Here is a 25572-nt window from a genome sequence, read left to right on the forward strand (position 1 = left end):
CCTGTTAACTATCTACTCTATGATATTAGAGTAGATAGTTTTTTCACTAAATCAACACTCACACAATGTTATAGTTCACACCTACTTTAAATCTTTTAATCCAGGTTTTATTAAGCTAATTCCAAAATATCAGAGTATCAGACGCACCTTCCATGCCCTGTAGACCAGGGTGGCCAATTTGTCCACCTTCGCCACGCAATCCAGGGATTCCCGGTCTACCACTGATCCCTGGCATTCCTTTTTGTCCAATGGGTCCCACGAACCCTGTACAGAAACAATATCTATATGTATTAATTGGGCCCGACAATTTTTAGGAATGGTCAACAGCAAAAGTTTTACAATAACTAACCTTGATCTCCAGGAAGACCTTGTGCACCTGGGTCCCCTATATACCCCTTGGGACCTCGGATACCCTGTGGTCCAGGAAGTCCCCTCTCTCCTGGAATTCTGATGGAAACTGGAGGAGGACCCTGGTTTCCTGGAGGCCCAGGAAGACCTGGAAAACAGATCATATAACAGTGAAGACAAAAAGAAAACGAGCATACATGTACCCACACAGGGTATGATACCTAGAGGTCAGTCAGTATATTATGACTCTATAATTAACCTGGAAGTCCAGTGCTTCCTTTTGGACCGACTGGCCCTCTTTGTCCCTTTACACCAGTCTTGCCAGGTAATCCCATGAATCCTTGCTCTCCTTTCATTCCTGTAACAAAAAAAGCAGATGAAATTAATCATCATAATATGCCTTAGCAGGACCGTATGGGGCATCTTTGGCACAATCTTTTTGTAACTTAAGCTTCTTTGTGTGATTTTTAGGTAATTCAACAGTATTTCTTTGACCTAAATTACTAGTAAGAAGTCTACCGTCCCAAAAAACTGATAGTCATGTGAAAAAGAAACTTTTCACAGGAGTGCTGTGAGCACCATTACTGCTTCCATAGGAATTAGGAGGGTAAGTAGCAAATGCACTTGATTAACTGATCACCGGGGAGTGTGACCACCTCTAAAAAGCAGACATTTAGGCAGTTTGCTGGAATGGAGTTTGAGTTAACACAATCTTCCCAGGAGTGGGCATCCCTGCAACTTTATCCTGTTTCAGACTGTGCAATGCTTAGAGAAACTCCAAAAAAACAAGACTACATCTCAGACCTCATTTAGCAAGCTAAATGTTAAAGTTAATGGCAGAATAATTAGAAAAAGACTGCACTAGTATGACTTGTTTGGTTGCCAGAGAAAAATTATTTTCTCTAAGAACATCACCATATGACTTAGGTTTGCAAATTTACCTCTGAATGCACACAAGACTTCCGGAACAATGTCCTTTGGACAGCTAAACCCAAAGTGGAAGTGTTTGGCCATAATGCACGGCACCACATTTGGTGATAACCTAACCCAGCATATCAACAAACACCTCATACCCACTGTTAATCACAGTGGTGGAGGGGTGAGGATTTTGGCTTGTTTTGCAGCCATGACGCCCTGTTACTTTTCAGTCACTGAACTCCTCTGTGTACCAAAGTATTCTAGAGTCCAATGTGATGCCATCCGCCTACCAGCTAAAACTTGGTTGAAAGTGGGACATGCAATAGGACAATATCCCAAGCAAACCAGTAAAGCTACAGCAGAATAACTAAAAAAAAGAAAGAAAAGAATCAAGGTGATAAGTTGGCAACACAAATGGAGAGCTTTGCATTAATGAATACCTGCAAACCTGAATGAACTGAAGCAACGTAAAGAAGAAGGGGCCAAAAGTCATCCACAGCAATGTGTGAGACTGATATAGTTGCACAGACAAAACTGTACTGTTGTGACAAACTCTAGAAATTAAATAATACTGTTGCAATTCCATTAGCTGATTATTTGACCATGTACACTCATGCAGTACTAATTTAAACACAGTTAAATGTTTTAATTTAATCCGTACCTTTCTTCCCAGAAATACCATTTGACCCTATGTATCCAACTGGACCTTGATCTCCTTTAATTCCTTTCCTTCCTGGGAATCCAGGAAAGCCATTTATTCCTGTTACACCCTGCTCTCCTGGGGGAGCGTCCACACCAGAAAGACCTCTGTTTCCAGTGAAACCTGGAAAATACGTCAATACGGGTTAATAAATACAGATAAATTGAAGACAAAGCATCCCAGTGTACTGGTGTGAAATAACAATGGTTTCCTTTCACAAAACTGAATCTTTTTTACCTTGGTATCCTTTAGGTCCAGCAAAGCCAGAGTCCCCAAGGGGTCCCCTTCTGTCTGAGGTCCCACTTAATCCTGGGGGGCCACGGAATCCTGGTGGGCCAGGTTGTCCTTGATCACCTGAATGGATGAAACATGGGATTGTGTCAGCTTTAAGAAAGTTGAATTGTATTACAAATGGGTCTTATTAATGCATGGCGGTAGAGACTAACCATGAGGTCCCTGGAAGCCTTTCGAACCCAGTGCACCTGGAGAACCTGGCTGGTTATTAGGGTCACCGCTGTCTCCCTTCTGTCCTTTAATTCCCGTCTCCCCAGCAGGTCCAGTGATGTTTGGACCTGATGGAAAAAGCCAGGAAATGTGGGGTTACTAAAGTTTTTGCAACACAGAAAAAGCAAGACATATCTTTCATTCTGTTTAGGCTGGATTTAATTGTTGCTTTAATGTCTATGAATACACAACCAATGAAAGACAAAGACACATTTTGATATTATGTTTAGAGTCTAACCCCCAGCTTGTGATGCTATTTTTTGCTATTTTGGATGTTCTTTATCCACTATCCTTTGTGTATCTGAAGTAGTGGTTGACCTTTATTTTGAAATATTAGTGGTATATTCCAGTAGAGGTATTATACTCTATATGTTTTAGGATTGCACACATGGAAAAAATGTCCATGAATTCTTGGAAAATAGTACCTGGTGTTCCAGTGAAACCCTTCTGCCCTTTCAATCCATCTAATCCATCAAGACCTTTTGGGCCAGGAAGACCTGTACACATTTTCATAGTACAGAATAATATTGGAGAAAACAGGCATGTAGTTTGAAGAGAAAGAACAGGACAGTTATCTGACCTTTGACACCCCGGAAGCCAGGAATGCCTGGTTGGCCCTCTTGCCCAGGAGAGCCTGGAAGGCCCTTTTGACCTTGATTACCAGACGTTCCCTTCTGCCCATCCGATCCTATGAAATATATACATGTAAATGCAGTGTCATGCATATATAATATCTAGCATTCAAAACTGTACAATTAAGTGGTCAGTGTGAGTGTGTGTTCTACCTGGAAATCCTGGTAATCCCAGAATGCCTGCCTCTCCCTTCATGCCTTTAATACCTTCAAAGCCAGGTATACCTCTGTCCCCAGTCGTTCCAGTTAGTCCTGTCTGGCCTTTAAGAGGGATATTAAATCATTTAATTTCAGACCATCACTAGTTAACAATTGCTAATCAAAACAAGAAAAGAAGAAATTTGATGAGCTACAGTTTGTACCTGGCTCTCCTATAAATCCATCCTCTCCTCTCAATCCAGGAACTCCAGGAAGGTCTATACGAGGGCCTTTCTCACCTGTGAAATTTATTACAATTTAACACCACATACAAATTTCCCTCATGATCACTATAATCAGTGTTTAAATCTCAGAATGTCTGAAATTAAAGTTCCTGGTTGTACCTCTGTCTCCCTTACTTCCTGTTTCACCCGATGAGCCATAGGCACCAGGACTCCCTTTAGTTCCCTAAAAAAGTTATATGTGGACAATTAAAAACACATGCGCACACAGGAATGATGTCTGCGAGAAAAGAAACGTGCTGAACATGCAGGTAAAAAAATGAATTTTTACAGACGAAGCTGAAAATATAAATTTAGGATTTAAAGAAGTTCTCAAACCATTCAGGAAGGGAAGATAGAGAAAGAAATTGTAAAGATCAGAGGGTCAAGATACATAACTAGACTTTATCCTGGATCAGTTTATCCTGAATCACTTTACACCTGTTTTTTTATATTGCACTCCAATAGTATCCTTGAGCCTCACTGTCTCTAAATCACACTCAATTATATAAAACTTTTAAACAATATTTTTCTTTGAAAAAGTACTACTTCTATAGGAAGTTTAGGGAACTTTAGCTTTTAGCTGCTAACTGCTCCACTATATCCACCTACTAGAATCTAGCTGCACCTGTCTGCTGTTTAGCACTGATGTGGTGGGAGTGGGGGGTGTTCTGTGGCTACATAGAGCTAAAACACAGACATAGAGCTTGATCGTGTTACTGTGAAGTAAAATCTTTATATACAGGGAGTGCAGAATTATTAGGCAAGTTGTATTTTTGAGGAATAATTTTATTATTGAACAACAACCATGTTCTCAATGAACCCAAAAAACTCATTAATATCAAAGCTGAATGTTTTTGGAAGTAGTTTTTAGTTTGTTTTTAGTTTTAGCTATTTTAGGGGGATATCTGTGTGTGCAGGTGACTATTACTGTGCATAATTATTAGGCAACTTAACAAAAAACAAATATATACCCATTTCAATTATTGATTTTTACCAGTGAAACCAATATAACATCTCCACATTCACAAATATACATTTCTGACATTCAAAAACAAAACAAAAACAAATCAGCGACCAATATAGCCACCTTTCTTTGCAAGGACACTCAAAAGCCTGCCATCCATGGATTCTGTCAGTGTTTTGATCTGTTCACCATCAACATTGCGTGCAGCAGCAACCACAGCCTCCCAGACACTGTTCAGAGAGGTGTACTGTTTTCCCTCCTTGTAAATCTCACATTTGATGATGGACCACAGGTTCTCAATGGGGTTCAGATCAGGTGAACAAGGAGGCCATGTCATTAGTTTTTCTTCTTTTATACCCTTTCTTGCCAGCCACGCTGTGGAGTACTTGGACGCGTGTGATGGAGCATTGTCCTGCATGAAAATCATGTTTTTCTTGAAGGATGCAAACTTCTTCCTGTACCACTGCTTGAAGAAGGTGTCTTCCAGAAACTGGCAGTAGGACTGGGAGTTGAGCTTGACTCCATCCTCAACCCGAAAAGGCCCCACAAGCTCATCTTTGATGATACCAGCCCAAACCAGTACTCCACCTCCACCTTGCTGGCGTCTGAGTCGGACTGGAGCTCTCTGCCCTTTACCAATCCAGCCACGGGCCCATCCATCTGGCCCATCAAGACTCACTCTCATTTCATCAGTCCATAAAACCTTAGAAAAACCAGTCTTGAGATATTTCTTGGCCCAGTCTTGACGTTTCAGCTTGTGTGTCTTGTTCAGTGGTGGTCGTCTTTCAGCCTTTCTTACCTTGGCCATGTCTCTGAGTATTGCACACCTTGTGCTTTTGGGCACTCCAGTGATGTTGCAGCTCTGAAATATGGCCAAACTGGTGGCAAGTGGCATCTTGGCAGCTGCACGCTTGACTTTTCTCAGTTCATGGGCAGTTATTTTGCGCCTTGGTTTTTCCACACGCTTCTTGCGACCCTGTTGACTATTTTGAATGAAACGCTTGATTGTTCGATGATCACGCTTCAGAAGCTTTGCAATTTTGAGACTGCTGCATCCCTCTGCAAGATATCTCACTATTTGTGACTTTTCTGAGCCTGTCAAGTCCTTCTTTTGACACATTTTGCCAAAGGAAAGGACGTTGCCTAATAATTATGCACACCTGATATAGGGTGTTGATGTCATTAGACCACACCCCTTCTCATTACAGAGATGCACATCACCTAATATGCTTAATTGGTAGTAGGCTTTCGAGCCTATACAGCTTGGAGTAAGACAACATGCATGAAGAGGATGATGTGGACAAAATACTCATTTGCCTAATAATTCTGCACTCCCTGTAGGGACTGGCTTCAGCACTACTGATGGTAGGTGCATTGTCTGCTAGCAAATGCTGCTAGCACTAGCCGTGGTGAAAACAGTGCATGATGAGCTGAACGGGCCTTTTACATCACCTGTACACTAGTGCAAGGGGATAATTTTTTTAGAGCCAGGGATGCTAGTATTAAGTCTGCAGTTTCAAACTTTTTTTCACAACTTAGATGAGCGCAGGAAATATAAGCGAGTTTAACAAAAGCATACTTATAGAATGTTCATGTACAGCACTAGCAAAGTGTAAGGTGCACGGGATAGATGTCTCATAGAGATAAAGTTGGACATTCCAATAAGTCAGTTACTTCAGCTGACTTGCTTTAGAGCCTTCCTCAAGTGAGTATTGGAAGACTTCCACATCTTGGTGCTGACTTCTTCACTCAGACCTGGATGTTGCCCCTTGATAACTGAATTACATTCATTTTATTGATAGTTTCACCTTTACACCATGCATTCCCCCGAAACCAGTAATTCCTCGGTTTCCAGTTATCCCTGGCATTCCTTTGATTCCTGGTAGCCCCTGTGGACCTGGATCTCCTTGATATCCTTTCTCATTGCTGGGGTCCCCGGGGAAACCATGGGTTCCCTCCTCCCCCGGCACACCGGGAAAACCCTTAGAGCCTTTGGAAAAGAGTAAGATGTGCCAAAGTTAGGGGTGAGAGAGCAGAGGAACTGAGACAAAAGGAGGAAATGAATTTTGATTTGAGCTTCACACCTCTTGCCCCAATGAAACCTTGATTTCCTACAGGTCCACCCTCTCCCTTGAGTCCTTTCATTTCAACAAGCATCTGTGGAGGAACTTTTGGTTTCTCCCCAGGAGGACCTGTCAGACCACGATCACCTAGCAGACAGTTGTGGTCAGTTGTTGAGTTTTTGTCCAGTTTCAAAACAGCTCAAGGAATCTACAGGTGCCAGTCTCACCTTTTTCTCCACCTTGGCCTTTTATTCCTTTTAGGCCTACTTCACCTTGCAGTCCCGACTCTCCTTTCAGTCCACTGTGGCCCTTCAATCCGAGATCACCACTACGACCCTCAAAACCTGACATGCCATGTGACCCTTTGTATCCTTAAAATGGAGGAACCACAGAACATTTTGACAAATGGTGGGCATGTTCACATAATTTATTTTGTGTTTCTTTATGGTCTTAAGCATTTGATTAATTAAGAAACAAACCCTTCATTCCTGGAACGCCAGGGCGTCCATTTAAACCGGGAAATCCTGAATCACCAGGTGGACCACTCTCTCCGATGACGCCATCATTTCCAAATTCCCCTGGGATACCTTTTAAACCAATAGGTCCTGGAGGACCTGGGTCTCCTTCATTTCCCCTCTCTCCAGTTAAACCTAGACAACAAGACATAAGAGGGATGTCAGACATAAATGTGAAGATTTGTGGAAATGTACACCTGTGTGTATATTCTTCTAACCTGGGTGTCCAACTGCACCATGTAGCCCTCGGGGACCTGTCCTCCCAGGATCACCAGGATAGCCAAAATTGCCATCTGGTCCAGGCTTTCCTTCCTCCCCCAGCAGCCCTGGAGGGCCAAACTTACCCTTTAAGCCAGTCATACCAGGCATGCCACCCATTCCTGGAGAAGTAGATGGATATAAACCATGAATCATACCTATCAAATTAGGGATTTGAAAAAATGAAAAAGAGAAACTGCTTACCTGGATAACCTGGTTCTCCTTGTTCTCCCGATAGGCCTTTAAACCCTCGAAGTCCAGGCAGTCCTGGGTCTCCAGGTGATCCAGGCATTGCATCCAAGATTTCTCCATGAACACCCTTTTCACCCTGTGTTCCATGCCGACCAGACATACCGGATGAGCCGGCCACTCCTACGGAGCCTTTACTGCCTGGGGTTCCCAAGTCTCCACGAGGGCCTGTAAAACCTGTTTAAAGAACCAACAAAAGAAAATATAGACTAAAGATAATATTTCAACCAACAATTAGAACAGTTCTATCTACAGGACTATTGCACAGTTGGGGCCAGATTTACTAAACGGAGAAAATTAGCATGATGCTACAGTACAATCTCAAAAAAAAGGGCTGATGGGAGTGCAAAGGTCTGCAGATGATCTCCTAAAAATGCACAAATTAATAAAGTCATAGCAAGTTCATCAACAGCAACCAACACAATGAACAAAAAGCAGCTCAAATTAGTGGGTCAAAAACCTGATAAGAGAAAAGGTTCAAAGAAACTAAAAGACTGACACTATGCCTCTTAAGGAAGTACCAACAGTAGCCTTTTAACACCAAAAGAAGGTTTTGTGCAAGTGTATACTGTTACTAAAACTGGCCCTTGGGATTTTCTTATCAGTCTTCACCTGGTGGTCCAGGGGGGCCACCAATGCCTTGATCTCCTAATTCTCCTTTCGTTCCCCTTACTCCATAGAAACCCTGTGGTCCTTTTTGGCCAGGAAGACCTGTTGGATTGAGGGTAAAAGAAGGTATCAAAACATAGTTCCCCTGCAAGGAACAAAGCATAGCATCAGGGTCTTGATATTTTACCTTTAACTCCTGATAATCCAGTAGGCCCTGGAAGTCCAGGTGATCCAGGAGGTCCTACAAATGTATCGCAAGGGCCTGAGAAGAAAATAACAAACACGATATTCAGGACAAGATTTTAAATGTGCGTCAAAGTGTTTGGAAAGAACTACTTTGGTGAAGGTGAACTTTTACTGCTGCCCAGCGTGAACGGTTTTGAGAAAGTGACATTATCTTTATCCTTACATTAGCTGGTGTCTGGACACACTGAAATATTTTAAACATTTCATAATTCATCATGCATCCCAAACAAATAACCTAGAAGCAAAGCACAACAGAGTAGTCACAATCGAAGCAATAAGGTGAAAACGTTGTTATGCCAGCTACCTGTTACATCCACCTGTCCTTCTCCTCCTGTCAGACTACAGCCGCCTTTCAGTTGCAAATGAGGGAGAATGAAAGAGAGAGGCATTCGAAATAAGAGTTATTCAAAAGCACAAGCATTATCTCAAACAAGCTCGGCTGCAGCTGGTTTGAGAGATGGAGCTCCTGCAACAAAGAGATAGCACGAGGCAAAGGAAGAAAAGTCAATAAAATGGAAAACAATCTACATGCATCGTCCTCTTTTAAACACCGGCCATTAATCGTCATTCCCACTTGACTTCCTTGCATTAAGTGACAAAAGAGAATATTTTAAAAAAGACAAAATAAAATGTAATATTTAGTAGAGTGAAAATGAGTAAAATGCCTGTAAGGAGACAAAGCCTTAGAGGAGATATATGCAACACCACAAATAAGACAGAATAGAAGTAGGTAAGGAGGCAGCTCATTACCTGGACTGCCTGGTGTTCCTGGACTTCCATCATAGCCAGTGAGACCGTCGTCACCAGGTAAGCCACGCACACCTTTGACACCCTCAAGATTTAGACCTGGTTCTCCGCTCAACCCTACAGTGCCCGGTCGACCAGAAATACCTGGGAAACCTTTGTCCCCACGTTCTCCCCTGGGTCCTTCTCCCTATTTATATGGACCATCACAATCACTGCATTTTAAGATTGTTGGTACTCAAGCGAGGCAAGTAAAGGGAACAAATGAGCAACAAATAGTTTAGGATAAGATGCAAATCACAGAGTAGGAGACTTTTTTAAAGGTAAAGACAATGTGAAATAGTGATGGACTCACTGGAGAACCTCGGTTGCCAGGCAAACCAGCCTGACCGCTTCTGCCTGGAGCCCCAGGTGCTCCTGGCTCACCATCTTTTCCTAAATCTCCTGGGTCACCGTGATGTCCTGTTGGGAATACAAAGACATTGCCAGGCATGCAAACAACCACAAACACAAATAAACATGGTATTTCTTTTCTTGCTCACTTGTAACTCTACTGTTGATCTGAAATAAGACAAAAATAAGATAAGAGGCACCTTTCTCTTTGGCGATAGTTGTGTCCCCCTTACGACCTTTTGGGCCTGGCAAACCATCGAGCCCAGGAAATCCCTATAGCACAAGAGAACAAAGCGGAGGGGAATAAGGAGATGTTTGGGGTTTTTTTTGTCTGTACAAGTAGAGTTTGTCTTTTTTTTTTATTTTGCCTTACTGCGAACCCTTCGTCTCCTTGGAGACCTGGATCTCCTGGATCACCTTCCTGACCAAACTCTCCAGTCATCCCCGGATCGCCAGGATCACCGGGACGGCCGAGTAAACCAGGTATAGCATTTACAACGTTGCACTGACATTCTCCATGATCACCTAAACGTACACAGGAGGAAATTGTTCTGATTAAATGACTGCTTTTTTATTTATTTAGAATATTAACAGTTTAGAAAACTACTACTTCACCTTTTGGTCCTTTGGAGCCTGCGTTTCCAGGCCTTCCTCTCTCACCTGGGGCTCCCTTGTGGTACTCTCCCCCTAAAGGCAAATAAAACTATAATACATAAAGATGTAACAGATTTTACAAACAGAGACAACAATAAAAGTAACCTGATTCCCTCACATGTCCCTTTTGGTCCAGGAGGGCCCATCTCCCCGCTGCGCCCCTTGACTCCCTGTGGTCCTGCACTGAGAGCAGGGCGTCCTGGTTCACCTTGTTGGCCCTTGTCTCCTTTATCTCCAGCAAAACCTTCTGGCCCGAACAAAAGGAAGACTGATGGAAACAAACAACGTTTTCAGAAGTTATTTCTGTGGTTATAACAACAGTCCAGGAGTTTTGACATCGGCACACGCCTCCTATCACAGTGGTACAAATATAGTGTTAAAGTTGCTTAAATCAGGGGTGTCAGGCTCCAGACCTCAAGGGGAGGCGTCCTGCAGGTTTTAGATCTCACCCTGGGTCAACAAACCTGAATAAATGATTAGTTCATTACCAGCCTCTGGAGAACTTCAAGACACGCTGAGGAGGTAGTTTAGCCATTTAAATCAGCTGTGTTGCATTAAGGATACATCTGCAGGACACCGGCCCTCGAGGTCTCGAGTCTGACACCCCTGGCTTAAATCATTCCAATTTCTATTAACTTTGGAAAGTCAAACAAGGAATTCTCAACCTATAACATCAAATAGGGTTACCTAGTAGTTTCATATGTAAAAAAAACAAAACAAAAAAAAACAACAGCTATTTTCCAAGTTTTAGTTTTAAGTATCAGGACATGATAAAAAGCAGGGCTTTCCAGATTGATTTATTGATTTATATACAACCAAAGATGAACAACAACATAGCATGTATTACAGAAAGCAAAAGCTGCTGTGTGAAGAACTAAGTACAACCTTACTGCCTCCATAGGAATTACAAAGGTAAGTAGTAGGCAGGAGCCAGCAAATTAACCCGAATGTCAGAATACAATGTTCAAAGAATCAAACAAACCCAAGAACTCAGCCTCCACAGACCTCAGTTAGCATGTTAGCCGTTAAAGTTCATGACAGTAGAATAAGAAAAAGACTGCAGGTTTCTTTGGGAGAGTTGCCAGGAGAATGCTTTTCTCTTTAAAAAGAGCATGGCCGCATGACTTTGGTTACCTTATCATTGGGTGTACTTCATCACACACTGCTTCTGTATTTTGGCTCAGTGAAAGAGACCTGGACTGCATGGCTATTTATATCTCTTGTCCTTCATCCGAAGCACTGAGACGATATCACTCATTTTGATTGACGCTACTTTTCAGAAGTGAGCACAGCAGGGCAGACAGTTTTCTGAAGTATGTAGTAGGAAACACTGTCATCAAAAGGCAAGTGGAGGTTAACCCATTCCCATCTTTTTCTGCTTAGGCTACGCCCAAGGGGAAAATGTGAGTCACCACAAAGTCACAAGTTAGGCAGATTTTGACAGATGGTTCCTCCACAGTGAAAACGCAACTCCAACAAGGCCTGGGAAACTAATACTACTACTGTAACTGGGTGAAGGTGAAGGTGGTAGAGGTGGAGTTTTTGGCCATTTTATTTCTCCATATGACGTGAAAAGGGAAACTACTTATGAGTCTTACAAACAACGTGTGACTCAAAAAGGCAAATGCTGATCTTTTACCACATCGGTAGAAACCTGGTGGTGCTTACTAGAGAGAACAGCAGCTGAAATGATAGTTTTATTTTTTACAGTTGTTGGGATAGAAGAAGGGAGTACACAGAAGATTATTACAAAGGCCCATAAGACCAGCTTCCTAAGTTTGTGTTTATTGATGTTAGTTATATCAAACTCCAGGCAACCGGCCAGGGTTTTTAACGTTTCCCACACTTTCCCGTCAAAACATAATAACAGAATCTTTGCCCCACATAGTTTTTTGGGATCTGTTCACATGATCCTTTTAAGGCCTGAACCATGAAATAATTGCCAGAAAATGCAGGCATTTTTTTTTGCAATTTAGTCCTTAAAATCTATTGTGCTGTTTCTTTCGATTTTTCAGGGAGAAACAAAAATCACACTGATAATGTAAAAGCCTCAAAAGCTCATATATCAAATATGATATACTTGGCTTTAAAGGGCTGTTCACGTGTTAGCAGGTCGAGCCACAAATAACCAGTATGAACGTGCAGCAGTCAGCTGCTCTTTTCATAACAACTGCGATGTTGTTTAAGTCAAAGGTTTCGTGTCCTTCGAAAGCTTCTGTTTACATACCTTGTTGTTCTTCAGAGGCAGGAAGTCCTGGCAGACCAGGAACACCTTGGTCTCCAATCGAACCCCTCTCTCCAGGTAAACCTTTCTCACCAGGAGGACCGGCTTATAAAGTCAAAGAAAACACAGGAAGCATTTTTTAGCATTTACGCAAAAGGTAACATCAACAGCTTCCAGGCATGGTTTGCTAAGAAATCATTCAGACAATGGTAAACCAAACTCTGTAACACTGTTCGTATAGAATTAGTCTTTGTTGCGTTACTTAATAATACTGATTTCAGTGTCACTTTATTAATGTTGGACCATCTTTGTTTCCATGTCAGTATAACAAACATTTCTAATGTACCCTCAACCAGATGCCATGAACAAATGTTGTGTTGACATCCCTCCTGGACAAGAGCCTTGACTGAAATCTGAGCTCATGTAGACTACAATAACCTTCTTTAGAGTCACTTGACCTTTGACCTTAGTAAACTTGCCTCATTCCATTGAGTGGCTTATCAGCACAGTTTCAGATTTATCTTAATCAAAATAATTTTTCTGGTTTCCACTGACTCATTATTTGACTGTTTCTCTTGTGTTAGTTACTTACCCGCTGAGTCCCAAAAAGGCCCTTGTGAAATCACCTCTCCTGGGTCACCAATAACACCCTGAAACACAAATGCATCCTAAGTCTTTCTGTACTCCTCGGTACTTCAACTAATAAGATATTTGACTGTCTGTGTGTGACTGTCACGTGCACATTGTGCTGTTTTTAATCACAATATCATAACTAAGCCATTTATTCTAAATAACTGTCTACACCTTCTGTTGACCAGTCATTTAGAAAAGAAATGAAACAGCATCAGGTGCTCACCTTAGGACCATCTCTGCCTCTTGGTCCTCTTTCACCGTAATCACCCTACAGAGAGATGTGATTGTCAGATTAATAAACTGTGTTTTATATTATTTTAAGAATACAACCATAACGTGACATCTCTTTTTACCTTTCGTCCAGGTCTTCCATTTGCACCAGGTGGACCCTAGAACAGAAACCAAAGCAGCAGATGACATAACAGCAGGACAAAGGAAAGTGGTTTGATAGCATGTTTAGAAGTATGCTGAGCTAACCCGTGGTCCAGGCATTCCTTTTATTCCACGCTCTCCTTTGTTGTCTGCCTGAAATCACACAAAATAAATCCAGTTAATTAGAAATAATAATAATGATGAACATCGCACTTACGTGGATGTGTTATATCTGTGTTTGTGATCTAAATGTGTATGATGAGTCATTAGTGGTAACATACCAGCGCCCCTCTTTCTCCTTTTACACCTTTGTCTCCAGGATGACCCTAAAACAAAGTATTTTTATGATATATGTTAGTGCTTGTGACGCTCCCTCTTATTTTATCTTCAAAGGTTTATGAGCAAAAATGAGGACCTGAAATTCAGTTGCATTGAACAGAACTTGCTCATGTGTATCGTTTCCTGGAGGCCCTGGGGGTCCAATTTCTCCCTGTGGTGAGAGCATACATACACAGAACTGTTAGCAGCAAAATATATGAAAAATATAAAAATATATTATACTTCATCCTTTTCTCGCCGTTTCCCCTTTCTTAAGAATGGCTTCTTTACAGCCAGCCTGTTTCTTAAAGATATGAATTTTGTTCACCTCCTGCAGGCATCCTATTTTGTCCTCCACTAGTCCAGTTTCTTAAAATTTTTAAGGACATCCTGCTGAGATATGACACGTAATATTTATTTGGTAATAACCTTGCTGATGCAAAATAAACCCCAAACTGTTATGCCTGGCAAACTGTTTTATCTTTGGCATTTTTCTTCATAAATCCATTCAAAGAAAAAGGAACAAACGATGTGATTTTGTGGCAGGTTGTTAGTAACAAAGTGCCTAAACATACCATTACAGTTGGTTCTCTGCTACATTTTCTGTTATGTGTAAACACAACAGTGTCATGGCTCCTGTGTCATTGACACAGTGTTTTGAGTTTTTTATTCTTTGTTCTGGCTTTAGAGATTTGCTGCTGCGTTTTCGGTGTTCTTGTAGTTATGTTTTTGGTTTTGCTGGAGCACTACGTCTTTGATGGTGATTGAGTCCTTGAGTTTCTGTAAATTTCTATTTCCAGTTAGTGTTCTGGCTTTTGTTTTTTGTTACTTTTTTTTTTAGCCAGCCTGTGTTTCCTGAGTCTTGTCTTGTCTAGTCTGTCTCTTTGTTTGTCACTTCCTGTTTTATTTTGCTAGTCTTCGTCTCATGTGCTTCACGTTCAGTTTTGTTCTCTCCGTCTTATTAGTAGATTCTATTCAGTTGTGTTCCCTGGTGTCGCTTTTGTGCCTTATTGCCTTGTGTGTATTTAAGTGTTCAGCCTTCCTCTGTTCTTGGTTATGTTGTTGTCAAACCTTCCCATAAAGCTGTGTTTCCTGTGTGTTCTGCGTCCCATTACAGACGTATAGGTTAATTCAGTGTTTCCCAACCACTGTGTGAAGATTATCCAACTTCACCTGATTGGTATTATAAGTGAATGGTGTGTAGTGACAGGCAGAACAATTACATTATCTTCCACTTGAGGGCAGTACAGCTGCTTGTTACAGTTAGGTGGGTAGCCAACAGAAAAGACTGTTTTCTACAGTCATTGGTTGGCAACTGCCAGTAAAACAGAAGAAGGCGACTAAGAAATACAAAAGTACATAGCCATGCTGCGAGTGAGACAACGTCACAGGTAATGGCGATGGATAATTATTTGAAGATGATGTGATTAGTCTGACCTGGCTCAACTAAACAGGCCCAGGGTTCACACCAAGTAAGTAAAATGAGAGTAAATTTTCATTATATTTCAATAAATATACTTTTTGTGACATTTTTGTTTGCTTGTGTGCCGTGTGATTTTTCCAATGTGAAATATGTGTTGTGGCTCCAAAAGGTTGGGAAACACTGGGTTAGTTTACGCTCCAGAGTTCGCCGAGTGTCATAGTGTAATGTTTTGAAGAGATTTCTGCGTTAAAGCCACTTTGGGTCCACCTTTACTTGCCTCACTGCTGTTAGGTGTCTTTTTTATGTCTAATTGACTAAAAAACAGAACCACATTCCTCTGAAAATGGTCAGGTAAGGAGATTGAGTGAAAACGCAACCAATGTCCCAAACAAACAAACAAACAAATAAATAAATAAATTAATTAATAAATAAATTTCAGAGAGCCTGGTGAACTCTTGTTCAAGACTATTTTAATAATGAAAAACAAAACAACCTCTAGCTTCTTGCAACACAAATATAAAGACATCAGTGGTGCCACCAGACTGTTGCACAGTCCTACTTAGAAGATAGATTTACTACAAAATACCTTTTTTTAAAAAAAAAAAAACTTTTTTCTTTGATTTTCATTGTTTTATGATGTAACACTGGATATTTTCCCTATAAAAGCTTTTAAAAATCGATCACTACCTCACACTCTTAGAGCAGAATTGCTTCTGTAGCTGTGCTGCTAACACTTCACCAACATCTGTCCCCAGTTTGAAAATGAATCTGTATTTATGTAGCTGCCAGACAAATATTCAGGAATTAAAAGAAAAAATACTGGGATGCATATACGTTTTTCACACATTTACAGTTATTGAAGTAGCAACACACACACACACACACACACACACACACACACACACACACACACACACACACACACACACACACACACACACACACACACACACACACACACACAAATGATCACTCACTAGATCTCCTCTGAGTCCCTTAATGACTCTGGTCATCGTACCCTGTCAGAAAGAAAACATAATTTGAATGTTTATTTTAAACACATTACATTCACTCACTGGTCACTTCATTATGTGCACTTTATCCAGTGCTCATTAATTAAAACATCTAATCAGCCAATCACATGCCAGCATGTATTCAAAAATGAAGACATGACAATCTGCTCAGATATAAATGTGTGATACTATCATATCACTATGGAGCAAAATCTCTGAGGGATGTTTCCAGCACCTTGTTGAATTTATGCAATGAAAAATTGTGACAATTCTGAAGGCAAAAAGCCTAATGACGTGTCTACATAAGTGTTTATTTAATATTGCTGCCTTACCTTTGGTCCAGGAGGACCTGGAGGACCTGGGGGACCCTGGGAGAAGACAGAAGGATATTCGTATCAATCACGTTACATAATAACAGGTCTGAAACTATAAAATAACAACTAAACTAATGAATTGAAAGATGTGAACCTTTGGTCCTTGCACGCCTCTGTAACCTCTTGACCCTGGATCTCCTGGAAACCCCTGAATAAAAAAAAAAGGATCAAATCGCAGATCTTTGGGGGACACTGCAACCAGATAAAAGTAATTTTCTAGGTTCGTTAAAGGATCTTACAAATGCTCCATCAAATCCTGGTGTGCCGGGATCACCCTGAGGAGGGACGGTTAAAGATGCATAAAGTTAGTAAGTTTGATATTATATGGATTAAGTCTTGTCACGCCATGAATATAATGTGTTACACTCGGATGTTCTCCTTAAGAAAAGGCAGGTTTGGTGTGGAGTCCTCTTTCTCACCCTGAATCGCCGCATGTACACACTGATCTCCAGATTGTCTCCCTTCTCTCCTTTCCTGCCTGGTTGTCCCTGAGAGTTGAAAACAAAATATACAGTAACTTACGGGACATCAGTCTCTTTGTATTAATAACTATCTAAGCAGACTTGGCATTACGCACAGGAAAACCTTGGGAGCCTTGAGAGCCGGGAAATCCTGGTGCCCCTGAATCTCCATGAGTCCCGTTACAGCCATCTGCACCTGGCTTCCCTCTGGGCCCAGCTTGTCCTGGGTGTCCCTGCAGAGAGAGCGACACAAGCAGAATCAACACTGTTTTCCTTCTCTCACCCCAACCAGTCGCGGCAGATGGCCGCCCTCCCTGAGCCTGGTCCTGCTGGAGGTTTCTTCCTGTTAAAAGGGAGTTTTTCCTTCCCACTCTCGCCAAAGTGCTTGCTCATAGGGGCTCATATGATTGTTGGGTTTTTCTCTGCATGTATTATTGTAGGGTCTACCTTACAATATGCAATAAGTGCACTGAGGCAACTGTTGGTCTAATTTGGTGTTGTATACATTATTTTGAATTCAATTAAACTGAACACTCTCCCACAACGTTCATCCCGACAGCATGGTGTACTCACAGGAATACCGTTGATGCCAGAGAAGCCAGGTATGCCAGTCATTCCCTGTGGAGCAACAAGAATTGCACATTAAACAAAATAGCTGTCATTGTCATGTGTTTAATAGTTTACAGAGATGAGACATGAGCACTTACCACGCTTCCTTTAGGACCTATGTTTCCATCACGACCACGGTCGCCTTTCTGCCCCTTTGGGCCTTGGATGCCTTCATCTCCTGTTCGCCCAGGTGGCCCCTGTGGGCCCTGCGGACCAAGAGGCCCAGGACGGCCCTGAAATTGGAAAGATAGGAAAAACAGAGTTGATAAATTTGAAGTCAAGGATGCAACACATCAAATAAACTTCATATATGAAAAAAAAAACTTTTAAGAATAAATTGTCAGTTATCTTCTTTTGTTTCAGTCATGACTGTTAAAGCTAACACTGGTCATATCTCTGTTAGCAACAAGGGTGAGAGCAAAGAAATCGCTTACTTACCTGGTTTTAATTCCATAAGGAAACAAAATAATGAGAATAAGACAAGTGTTATCAAGAGATACAAAAAAAACAAAGGCACCAAAGCATCACAACAATGCAACAGAAATGTGTCAAGCTGCATTCTGATTCAATAATAATTCCCAGTGTTTCTCTTCTCCATACTATTTTTTATTTTTCAAACTTCCAGTTGGAATTTTGGTTTAGATCACCAGGGGGAGACATACACTTCCCCATCTTTTTCCGTACCTTTCCCCTTCTCTTTACACCCACCCAGTGGCTAAACTTTATACTGCAAATACCCACTAACATGCCTCTTCACTCATGTTAGCTCTTTTTAACTTTAAATGAACAGACTAAACCACACTCACAGAAATATCTGCCTGGAAACAGTTCAAACATGATAAACATCAGCTGGAAATGTGGCACGTGCAGGACCTGAGAGCTTCTAAGAGCTGTGCACACTGTTATTTTAGGACAGCGATAGGGCAGCGAGGAGATTAAGTTAATGTAAATAAAGCCAGACTCTGTTGTCAAATGTCTCAGTAATGAAAAGAGAAAGGGCAGTTGAAATGGCTGTTCAGCCATATTCAGAGCGTTTGAGGCTGCAGACATCCCCCTAATCTGCAAGCTAAATATAACAATTTGATTATGATACCCAGAGTGACGAAAGGGAAAAGGCAAGCATCTCTCTGGGAGAGCCTCCCAGAGGCAGAAGCATCTGCAGCTGAGAGTCTGCTCCATTATTATTATTATTTATATTCCTATCTCCTGAAAGTGACCTCAGAATAACTGTTCACGTAGGCGTGTTAAGGCACCCTTAAAAAAAATGGAAAACACAGCACTTAATCTCATCACAGTGCATCATTACAGTTATTCACACACTCGAGGGAGCTGCTCGATGGACCCGCAGAGTCAACGATTATTGGTGGGAAGAAAACTGAATAATATGAGAGGAGTACTTTAAGAAGGGGTCATAAAACACGTGAGCATGGGGATACTATGGGAACTTGCTGTTTTTGTATGATCCTGGAGTTCTGGGTCAGTAAGTGGTGCTCTCAAAGGTTTGGAGGCCAAACAGTATCCCTGTGAGAACCAACAAACACAGTGACGTTGTTTGTCTGCTGACAGAAGTCCTTCGAGCGGCGTTACATGCAGCTAGAACCAGCGAGCCGAAAGGAATTAATAAAAACGCAGGGAGCCTAAATAGTGTCGCACAAAAATTCAAACAAGCTCAAATCAGATGCAGAGAGTGTGAGAAAAAGCCTCGGCCGAACTCGTGTAATTGCAACCGTAAACATGCAGCATGTGCATCCAGTGTGTGTGTGTGTATGTGTGTGTGTGTGCGCGCTTTGCCTGTGGGCGGATTTTTTTAAGCAACCAGGTGTGTGCTTTGTCTGTGCACATTGATGACCCAGCAGATGTTGCCTATAGAGCACAGCATCGACGACAGTCCTGTCAAAACCATTCACACGCAGCCTGAACCAGGGCCAGCGTGATAAACACTGCTCTGAATTTTACATTTACTTTTTTTTGTTTCCATTAACTCTGCACATACACACAGATAATAAGCATAGTCCTCATGAAATGAAGATTAACTAATTTTCTGAAGACAAATGGTTCTGGCAAACCAATAGCTGTCTCAAATATGTGTGTGTGTGTGTGTGCACGAGAGGTCCTTGTCTAGAAAACTTGTATAAACTTTGTGCTCTGCTTTGTATCTGTCAGCATGGGCTAACAAGAGAACCGATAAAGGATTTTTAGAGATCGAAGAAGAAGAGTGGTACAGTGAAAAGGATGCCACCATAATGCTTCTCACTTTACCTTTGAAAAACTGGATCAGGTATACATTTGCCTTTAGATGTGGTTGCGTGGTTGTCAGAGCTTGTCAGTTGTAGGGATGTTAAAAACTCGCGTAAAGCAAACAAACCACACCTGTTCCACATCACATACAGTAGCCAGTTCATTTGGACGGTAGAACTACGCCATTTCCTTTCTCCTTAATTCTCAAATGCACTAAAAAGTCTCCCTTCAGTCCTCCCCACTTGTTAAGGAGAGGTCCTCCACACTGTACCATTTCCTTCACACATCCATACTCCCCATTCTTATCTACTCTCACTACTTCCACCCTTCACTCCCTCACCTCCTCTCCAAAGCTCTCGAGTGTTCTCCCTTTGCATGTCTTCTTCCCCTGCTTTGTCAGTCTGCCTGCCCTTCCTGTCTCCACCGGGGGAAGAATGACCAAGAAATCAGCCGCTGATAGAGACCATGAATACATGCACAGGCAATGCCGGTCAGCTTAGTTGTCAACTCCTCTCCCTTTGAAGGCTGGTCATAACTTCAGCAGAATATGAAGCTCAGGAGACCTGTCTCTGAAATAATGGCCGTCTGCGCTGCTTTAGTTTTCTTTCTATCACAGACATACGTCATACATCTGGACTCTGATCTCGTGAGCTCCACAACGCAACATGGATCACAGCTGACAAGTATTTCTTTAACTTCTGATTAGAATACTCTACACCTAAAAAAATAAATAGATACTGCAATGAACTCCCCAGAAACTCTGTTGTAGTGTGAATTAAACATACACGAAAGACCAAAAGATTAAGTTCATTAGTCAATATCAGAAGAGTTATTTCTACTCAAGTATTACCAATAATAGCAGCAACTATGAGAGTTCACTCTAAATGTAGTTTTTTTCTACTGTGGCTCAGGTTCAGTTATTAAATGATCAAATGAGGTCACAACAACAGATAACAGTGAACTCTGGAGGTTGTTAGAAGAACTATTAACTAAAACCACTTTGACTGTCTACAAAATTTAAGTCTTTCAGTCGTATTATTAGGCTCCTTGTCTTTTATTATATCCTCTTGTTTTTTAAAAAAAAAACCACACAAACAAACGGCAGATTAATTGTTAAACTAACTGCATTAATTTTATTCATTTTTATGAACTGAGCTGAATTCTTCACATTAAGCTCTGTGCCTTTCTTTGTGTTATCTGTGTTTTGCCCATTTTTGCTTGATGATACAGCATCGACTCTAAATACAGCTTACTACGCTGTATGTGGTGATTTTTGAAAATTCATGGAGCAGGCGTACTAGGAGGCTGAATACCCTCATTATTCTAATTAGAGGTAATACAGCAGATCTAAACCACCAGAGCAAGAGCCTTGGTTTAGATGTACGTGTAGTTTGTAGCAGTTAGTGTAAATTATCGTCGTCAAAAGAAAAGATTTCATAGGGTCAAATAAACAACAGAAACTGAAACATGGGAAAACAGGTGAAAAGGAGTTGAAAGGAAATACAGACGACAAAATACAAAGTAAAACAGTAACACAAAGAGTGATAACGAGAGCGCGCAAAGAAACTGTGGTTGTCAAAAATTCCAAAAGGAAAACTGTGATAAGCAATAAAAACCTGATGGCTTCAGTCACTTCCCACATCGTTTAAGGGGCATAAACTCATTTGCACGACTGGAAACAAACACACACACATGCACAAAGCAGGTCATTAAAACATGTCACATCAGAATCTATTTGGAGAACCTTTGTGCTCAATCAACAGCAGAGACTTTCTAGAGGTTACAAGCAAACCTCAAAAATATGCAATGGACCTGATCATGAGGCGCTGTTGACCCGCGGAGGTGCGGGTGTGGATCAGCTCGTCTTGGTGAAGTCTTACAGTCAGAAACAATTAAAAGCAGCTGTTCACATAATTTTTTACACAAAAACTCATTTTCCCATTCGCTTTGTGAACTACTTGAGCCCCTTTGGGTGGTTTTCAAGAAAATTTAACAATGCCCCTGCGCCTCGCTCTCAGTTTTATTGCATTGTTTTCATTGGAAATGCTTCTTCAGCTGAAGCTGATATTCATTAAAACCTGTTCACAATGAAATTGTGGAATAGAAAATTAAATATAAATTAAATGAACACCATCTGAATTGATGAAACTACAGGTGAAAGCTACACTCAACTGCTCTCTTATTATTTTATGCCAAGTGGCCTTCCTTATCCAGCCCCAAAAGTGATTTGTGTCTTTGTGTCCCAGGATCAAAAAAAGGATCGCCACTTAAAGAGCAACTACCTGATCTTTGGTAATTTAGCATATTTCTTGCTGCAGTTATTTAGTGTACTATGCACTTCATGATGTCATCTCTCCTCTGGCCATGCCCACCCACACTCATCACCGCTGCAGACTTCAGCCAGAGATGTCAGTGACACCTGGAAAGTTTAAATATTCATCAGTCACGTTCTCCGGCTTCATTCCCACTGCCAAACATCTAGCCTGTATGACACTTCACATGTGTTTTTGGATTTCCCATTGCCATATTAGCATCCACATCTGCTCCACTGCTTTATCTGTGTAAGCTTCAGCGAGCAACTTTATGATGTATCACTCGTATCAAGAAATCTCTGAGAAAATCCCTCCTCTTCACATGCTGTATAAAATGCCGTAACCCCGTCTGCGTGCACGGGTGTGTTTACATTTCTCATTCCTAAATCACAGATCTATTAAAAGTTCCCCCGTCTGACACCATAAATTTCATCTGGGTCCAGACTGTCCCCTGGGGTGGACAGTTTTGGAACGACCCATTAAGAACAGGATGGGAACGCACGGCCCGATATGCAAACCTCTGACATCCGAGAGGAATAAAACAATCAAACAACTGGCCGGAAGCTTGCCCTGTTATTCCATCTGTTTGTCCGTCCGCAAAAACTGGGAACTACGAGGGAGATTCCCTAATTTTACATATGAAAAGAACATCTAATTAAAGATGAATTTTTAAGACAAAAATCATCAGCAAAGTCATGACCAATGACACGAACAGCAGTTACAGTTCGGCTCTTAAGTTTCTGGACAGTTCACGGTTTCTGTACATCACCACACTGGATTTTAGATCAAACAGCCAGGATGTGATTCAGACTGCAAAAGTAATGCAGTGATTTTATGCATGTTCCCTTTCTTCATAGCCTCACAATTTATTAAACAAATTCATAATGTTTTTAATATTTGAATGAAAATCATTCGCTGTCAACGACTGCCTCAAGTCTACAAACCAATGACATCACCAAATACTGCGTTTCCTCCCATGAGACCCTCTGTCCGGCCTCTTTTTGCATTAATTTTGTATCTAATAACTGAGAAGCACGCTCTATTTGGGTTAAGATCAGTTGATTGCAATCAATCAAAGGCTGTAACCTTTCTTTGCCTTGAGAAGCTCTTGGGCTGCTTTTGCACTTTACTTTGGCTCTCTATTCACTTGGACTGTGAACTGCAGTCTTATCAGTTTTGCAGTATTTGCCTGAACCTGAGCAGAGAGTATATCCCTGCTACTTCTATTATTAATATTAATAAACACCACTGACACGGTTCCACTGGCAGCCATAACACTGCACACGCCCATGCCATAACACTGCCTCCACGATGTTTGAAAGATGATGTGGTATGCTTCAGATCACAAGCTGTTTCTTTCCTTCTCCATAATTTTCTCTTAAAATCACTCTGGTACAACCCATGCGTCCTCTTTTCAGAGTTTTTCTGGCAAAATCTAATCGGGCCTTCTGGTTCATGAGTGTAAGCGCAGTGCGTAATTGGTGAACTTTCAACCCTCTGAAAATGGAGGACTGTGTGTGTGGCCCAGTTTCCTAAACAATGAATACAAAAGTTTTATAAAACCTCCATGAATAATGATTATAAACCCAGTGTGGTGGTGCACGGATGCAAAACTATGCCATTATCACCAAACCTATGGAGCTGTCATCCCTGATGGACAACATCTCCCACCCCATGCAGCAGACTGTGACAGCACTGAGCAGCTCCTTCAGTGGGAGACTGCGGCACCCACGGTGTGGGACGGAGAGATTTCGCAGGTCTTTCCTCCCCACTGCTGTCAGACTCCATAATAAAGACTTTAACTGATCAAGCACACACATCCATACATATGCAATAATACCAAGTGCAATAATCCTTTCTGTCATCGTTGTATTTTTACTCAGTTGTATATAGTATTTGTATTTGTATTCTATTTTTATCTTATTGTATATTTATTTTATTTTATTCTACTGTATATAGTATTTTATTTTATTCTATTCTGTACAGTTGTGTACTGTATTTATTCTTATTGTATTCTAATTTTTGCCTCATAACTTTTGCACTGTCCACTTCCTGCTGTGACAAAACAAATTTCCCACGTGTGGGACTAATAAAGGTTATCTTATCTTATCTTATCTAACTCTACGGCATCTTAGAGGAAAACAATAAACATGACATTAACAATGAACAGAACGCCACTAAAAATTTCAAATGTACCAATTTTACTTAAAAGCTTCCTGTTTCATTCTTAGTTTCCTGTCATGCTGAAGGTACAAAATGCTGCAGATATTTAACAATAATCAACGGCTGCTGGGTTTAATGAAAATCCTTCTATCTGCAGCTTACATGTGCACATATATTAGCAATTTTCCAAATGAACTGTTCCCACACTTGCTTCCACGTCTGTTTTTCATCTACACTGGGTATCCATTGAGTTCTGCCTTTACACCATCACCAACACTGTTAATGTCTCATGTCTAACAGTTGGCTTGCCCTCCTGATGGTTGTATATAATGTATCTTCTCAGAAATAACACCGTAATCCAAACAGAAACTGTTGTGGACGATGCTATGCAGCACGATCTTTTCCTTCTGACGTCGACGATGGGAGCTGACAACCGTGTCCTGCTTCTGAAACATCTACGGGTCCTACAGAGTGGACTTTTATTACATTCACACAACACTCATTTATATAAACTCTCCCTGGCGAGAGCAGGTATCTACGCAAGCTGCCTCGAGCAGGAGTGCCAGAGTAATGAAAGTCTGCAGCGCTAGAGAAATAACAGTTGGTTCTGAGGAAAGGGGATGGATTAAGGCCCGGGTTTGACGGAAACAAACAAATTTGTATGTCAATCAAAGATATCTAAAGCCAAGTTTTTGCAGCTGTTCCTGAAAACATCAATGTGGCTCACTGTTACCACCAAGATTTGTAGTCTAATGTAGTCTAAACTTTAACAGAAACTGGCTATAGAAAAGTCAAATGGATACATATTTCATACTCATAGGAATATAGAATAGATAACTACTGGTGCTAATGCTCCATTATTAACTTTTCCTTTAAAGCATTCACGATATCACACAGCTCTCTGCAACAAATGACAGAGGATCTAAAACTGTCCAAACCCTCCTTATTTTCTCACCACCTTAAATGGCTAATCGCTCCATGAGAGGAAGTGAGTGTTAGATTGCTAGTTTTAGAAAGATCCACAATTCTCAGATGCGGCCCTCTTAACTCAAGTGTCCGACAAGTGTAAGAACAAGTGGTTTACTCCACCCCCATTCACTTTGTTTTTAGCACTCTGAAGGAAATGAGCAGCTGCTCAGCCCTTCTGAACTTATCAGCTATAATAAAGGAATGAAAGAAGAATGGAGGGAAGGAATTAAGGGTATAGTACAAC

At 41.2% G+C, this 25572-nt stretch overlaps 1 protein-coding gene across 2 annotated transcripts in view; it reads right to left on the reverse strand.

Moving 5' to 3' along the window:
• Positions 1-25572, reverse strand: part of col4a2 (collagen, type IV, alpha 2) — a 63075-nt gene that overhangs the window by 2923 nt on the left and 34580 nt on the right. Inside the window, exons 5-45 of one of the 2 annotated variants that reach the window (XM_085433718.1) lie at positions 17745-17879; positions 17611-17655; positions 17154-17270; positions 16996-17064; positions 16816-16851; positions 16671-16724; positions 16535-16570; positions 16167-16208; positions 13864-13938; positions 13730-13774; positions 13554-13601; positions 13430-13465; positions 13300-13344; positions 13036-13093; positions 12447-12548; positions 10338-10487; positions 10181-10252; positions 9939-10090; positions 9766-9838; positions 9528-9634; positions 9179-9362; positions 8733-8777; positions 8370-8444; positions 8186-8284; positions 7529-7750; positions 7285-7446; positions 7031-7201; positions 6779-6922; positions 6573-6698; positions 6297-6478; positions 3645-3708; positions 3465-3539; positions 3256-3363; positions 3051-3158; positions 2896-2967; positions 2413-2538; positions 2204-2320; positions 1928-2089; positions 608-706; positions 350-496; positions 148-264 (exon numbers count right to left, since the gene is read on the reverse strand). In XM_085433718.1, coding sequence (XP_085289844.1) covers positions 148-264; positions 350-496; positions 608-706; positions 1928-2089; positions 2204-2320; positions 2413-2538; positions 2896-2967; positions 3051-3158; positions 3256-3363; positions 3465-3539; positions 3645-3708; positions 6297-6478; positions 6573-6698; positions 6779-6922; positions 7031-7201; positions 7285-7446; positions 7529-7750; positions 8186-8284; positions 8370-8444; positions 8733-8777; positions 9179-9362; positions 9528-9634; positions 9766-9838; positions 9939-10090; positions 10181-10252; positions 10338-10487; positions 12447-12548; positions 13036-13093; positions 13300-13344; positions 13430-13465; positions 13554-13601; positions 13730-13774; positions 13864-13938; positions 16167-16208; positions 16535-16570; positions 16671-16724; positions 16816-16851; positions 16996-17064; positions 17154-17270; positions 17611-17655; positions 17745-17879 — 4102 coding nt within the window. The remainder of the gene's footprint in view (positions 1-147; positions 265-349; positions 497-607; positions 707-1927; positions 2090-2203; positions 2321-2412; positions 2539-2895; positions 2968-3050; positions 3159-3255; positions 3364-3464; positions 3540-3644; positions 3709-6296; positions 6479-6572; positions 6699-6778; positions 6923-7030; positions 7202-7284; positions 7447-7528; positions 7751-8185; positions 8285-8369; positions 8445-8732; positions 8778-9178; positions 9363-9527; positions 9635-9765; positions 9839-9938; positions 10091-10180; positions 10253-10337; positions 10488-12446; positions 12549-13035; positions 13094-13299; positions 13345-13429; positions 13466-13553; positions 13602-13729; positions 13775-13863; positions 13939-16166; positions 16209-16534; positions 16571-16670; positions 16725-16815; positions 16852-16995; positions 17065-17153; positions 17271-17610; positions 17656-17744; positions 17880-25572) is intronic. The other variant, XM_085433719.1, reaches the window with a different exon arrangement.

Source organism: Copadichromis virginalis, linkage group LG16 (assembly GCF_057382275.1).
Source record: "Copadichromis virginalis isolate Kocher_CV1m ecotype Utaka linkage group LG16, C_Virginalis_male_GT1.1, whole genome shotgun sequence".
Classification (NCBI taxonomy): domain Eukaryota; kingdom Metazoa; phylum Chordata; class Actinopteri; order Cichliformes; family Cichlidae; genus Copadichromis; species Copadichromis virginalis.